Source organism: Stegastes partitus, unplaced genomic scaffold, assembly GCF_000690725.1.
Source record: "Stegastes partitus isolate 25-593 unplaced genomic scaffold, Stegastes_partitus-1.0.2 Scaffold256, whole genome shotgun sequence".
Taxonomy (NCBI): Eukaryota; Metazoa; Chordata; class Actinopteri; family Pomacentridae; genus Stegastes; species Stegastes partitus.
The window spans coordinates 47,565-51,871 of record NW_007577987.1 but is presented as its reverse complement, the minus strand read 5'-3'; the positions used below and the strand labels follow the sequence as shown (position 1 = coordinate 51,871).

General features: G+C 42.1%; 1 protein-coding gene across 1 annotated transcript in view; it reads right to left on the bottom strand.

The window, feature by feature from the left end:
* Positions 1-3,435: 3,435 nt before the first annotated feature.
* LOC103357487 (lecithin retinol acyltransferase) overlaps positions 3,436-4,307 on the bottom strand; it is a 2,555-nt gene continuing 1,683 nt past the window's right edge. Inside the window, exon 2 of the mRNA XM_008282070.1 lies at positions 3,436-3,591. Within this exon, the coding sequence (XP_008280292.1) occupies positions 3,436-3,591 (156 nt within the window). The remainder of the gene's footprint in view (positions 3,592-4,307) is intronic.

Genomic DNA, 4,307 nt, shown 5'->3' with positions numbered 1-4,307 from the left:
TTCTAGTACAGCAACAGGGCTACTAAGTTGCAAACAGTTACAAATTTCATGACCATTTTATTGCTCGACTTCACAGCTGGCATCCAATTGGTTTCGAATTTTAGTTTCACAAAGATTGAGAGCACAAATGCTGGAGCAGAAGTTTTGCACAGAAGCAGTTTGAGAGCGAGGACGTGAAGCAAAGAACATCTGCGCAGCAACAGCATGTCTAAGTGCCAACAGTTTGATTTAAATGAGCAGAGATCAATTTATAGAGTCGACTGAGAGGGTCCCACTCAGCCTTGGACAGAGTTTTTACGCATAATAATCTTAGCTCAAGGTCTACTTACAGGGTAGTCATGAAGTGGCTCAGATATAGTTGCTGACATGTAGAGCTCTGGCCACGTGAGAATCCATCGCCTCTTTTCAAACATGTTTTTTTTTTGTTGTCAGACATGAACGGCCTCCCTACGCTCTTCCCGGCCGTCCTCACGTCAAAAATTTTGACTCCTACGCAATTGGTGTGTTAAGCAGTTTCAGCCTTGAAAACGGGGAAAATTTCCCTTTTTACCTGCAAATGACAGATTTTATTTATTTAAATTGTACCTATAGATATTGTGTGAATGATTGTTAACTCATCAACTCCACGTTACATAACAACTAGTCATTGTTCTATAGTTTATGTTGTGCCCTGCAGCCTTCTGTTTTGCTCCTTCGGGTGCTTTATTGGACTTTTGTGTCTCCTGTTTTGCCCCATTGGATGCCTGTTCTAACTGATTGTCTATGACCAAATCCTACGTTTACTGACACAGGAAAGTTTACTTTAAAGGCACCTGTTCAGGATCAGATTTTATTTTGAAGAGCAGTTGTGTCACTTCATAAAATCCATCCATCCATCATCTATACACCGTTTAATCCTCACTAGGGTCATGGGGGGCTGGAGTCTATCCCAGCTGACTGGGGACACCCTGGACAGGTCACCAGTCTATCACAGGGCTACACTTAGAGACAAACAACCAAGCACACTCACACCTACAGACAATTTAGAATCACCAATTAACCTCAACATGTTTTTGGACTGTGAGAGGAAACCAGAGAACCTGGAGAGAACCCACGCTGCACGGGGAGAACATGCAAACTCCATGCTGAAAGATCCCTTCTTGCTGCGAGTCAACAGTGCTACCAAAGAGCAGTTGTGTCACTTCATAAAACACTTCTGAATATTTCCTCATACTGACCTTTTGAGTCTTCACATAACTGCAAGAATATTGCATTACTGCTAAATCTGGAAAGCGAATTTAGTTCAGTAGGAAGTCCATTAAGAACTTACATAAATCTAAAAGCTTTGTAGGTGTGGCGGGACTAGACCAAGGGGGGAGTGGGGCGTAGGAGAGAGAGTAATAGCTGTACCAGTATCTAGAGAACCCGACAACGCCACCTGGGGACTCTCACCCCAGGAACTACAAGTTAAATGTGAACTACCACAATTAGTCACAAAGGTCACACAAGTTCGTTTACTAAGGGAAGACAGAGACGTGGTTCAAATTCAAGGCAATTGCAGTTTATTGAATATTTGGTGGAATGGTTGATTAGTACTAGATTTCTGGAGTGCCTGCGGGAGAAACAACCTAAAAGCCAGTACAAAAACAAATCAAACCATTTGAAATGTACAAAGATATCTATTTAATTAATGTAATTCTGTTTAACAATAAAACTATTTTAAAACAAAGGACACTACCAGAATAAAATGAACCTGGAGAGGGAGCAAAGTGGATTGAAGCCAGCGGGGGGAGAGAGGTGGTCAATTACTTAAATATCCAGAGGCGAAACAAACCACCAACCACTCGTGAGCACACAGCACTCTATCAGGACTACCACACCGGTGTAAGATCAGGTGCCCCAGTGCTCTTATCACTACAAGCTGTGAAAGAAAACCACACAATGTCCAACCTCCACCACCAGCCGGCAACCTGGTCCACCAGCGTACGGAAATTGTCATAAAAACCAGTTCGTTCACTCTAAAATGCGACCACTAGGCTAACATAGCCAAACTAAAACAGGCAAGGACAAAACAGAGGCAACTAAGAGCAAACAAAGGCAAAACAGCAGCTGATAACACCCTTGATGTAACGGTCTTTGTTATACGGATACCAGGGAAATCAGCAACGTCCACATTAAGCCAAGGCAGGCAAGCTTGGCATAAACCTCAACCATCAGACACCAGTACGCAAGGAAGACTCAGAGTCACCAGCAGCCCATGTGGCACTCAAACAGACACAAAAGGGCAGCCATGATGCCACAGGTGCTTTAAATACCCTCAATCAGGGGCTGGGCAATGGGAGGAGCTGACCTACATCTGATGGTGTGTTCAAGGGCCATCTGGAAATACCAAACTTTCCAGACAGATGCTCCCACTACATAGGCAAAGACAGATTGTCCAAAACAAACTATAACAAAGATTCATTGACTTGTCATTACTGATATCCGTTGCTGACCAATAAGTGTCTCATTCGGATCATGACAGCATTTTTAAAGTTGTTTCATTTGGCCAGAAGTGGGATTCATGATTTACGAGTCACGTTCTGGAAATGATTCGTCGTTAAATATCTCGTACATCCATCCGATTCATTCCTGTTTCCCCCTTGTTTACTGGCTGTGCAGTTCAACGTGCTATTCTTGCTGCACATTCTCTGTGTTAAGGAGCAAAAACACTGAACTCTTACTGGGATTGTTTGTGGCAGTTTTTGTCCAAACCTGTGTGCAATTGTGTTTCCCCATGGAGACGGTTTTTATCCAGTACAGTTCAGAGCTGTTCAAAAAATAACAAAGGACACAGCAAGGAGAAGGTAGAAACACACATTTAATGGACCGACAAGCACAAACATCTCTGTCAGCACTAATTTATCACAATTATATCACAAAAGAAGAAAATTATTGCACTTTGTCCGAGCCAGTGTTTAAACTACAGCGTTATGTGAGTGTGGAATCCAGCTGATCGCTTGTTTTTAGTAATTGTAAAGGAGATAAAAGTATCTGTTGTGACTTTTCTTTGAATTTTCAATGAAGCCAAAAGCAATATGCATACACTACCACACAACAGTAACTGTGCCGAGTCTAAATCCATTTGCAATCTGCTGCAGTGAGATTAACGTTGAATATTTGGTGAACATTATTGATGAACAACAGACAAAATCAGACACAAAAAAGGCCTAAAGCAGCATCATTATTAGGAGCACATTAATATCCTATCAAGGCAAAAACCAAAAAAAAAAAAGTTGCAGTTAATGGATAAAAAATACACAATAATCCCGACAGCCTAAAAAGGAAGACACAGGCATTTTATTGCAGTGAGTGTATTTGTTTCCCAGTGCCTTTAGCCGCACAGTAACTTCACCACAGGACTTCATTTGAGCTTCCACCAGAGTCTTTTCTCATGAGCCGCCTCACCAGAGGTCATTAGGCCGCCATCCAGATGGTGAACGAGATGAGCAGAGTGGGCAAAACTGTCAGCAGCGTCACACAGCCCAGATACAGCATGGTGCACACCCCACACAGCGCCGTCACGTAGGCGCTCATTCTGCTGCACACGATCTTCCGGACTATTGTGCAGAACTGAAAAAGAGGAGTGTGAGAATGAGACGGCGATACAGATCAGCGTGATTTGATGATTTTTGCGAAGCTGCTGTGAAATAGGAAGTCTCGATGACCGTAAATTGGCCGTAAATTAACACTAGATGGAGCTGCTCGCCTCATGAATACATGAAGTTCATTTTCATTACCGTGGACTGAAGCAAACGGGCCTCTGCTGTGGAAAAATACCCTCATATGACCACACTTCAGCAGTCTCAATATGCGCATTTAAGTGGCCGCTCATTGTGAAATAATGCTGTTTTCTTCAGTCTCTTAGTAAGAACATTTAGCTTAGCACAGCTTTTCTCTGGGTGTTACAGCTTTACGAGGGCTGCACGTGCAACCTAACTTAAGTCACTGGTTTTTGCATGTGAGCTTTCTAATGCAACACTTTCCAGGATGCAAAGATTGAAAACACTTAAAAATGAATCTGCTTTTCCACAGTAATCTGTAACTCATTGCTCCAAATGATAATCATTCAAAAATGATGGACACAGACCAGTCACTTTGATAGCTACCTATGAAATCTAACAGAATCCAGCACGACAGCTCTGCCTTAAATTACATTTTGATTGATTTTGATTTTTATGTTTTCCAACACGGGATGATCCTACTTTATGTTTATTTATGTTTATAGTTTATAGCTCGTTGTAGTTGGTGGTGCTGACTGCATTGTGTTTAAAAGTATTCCTAATAAT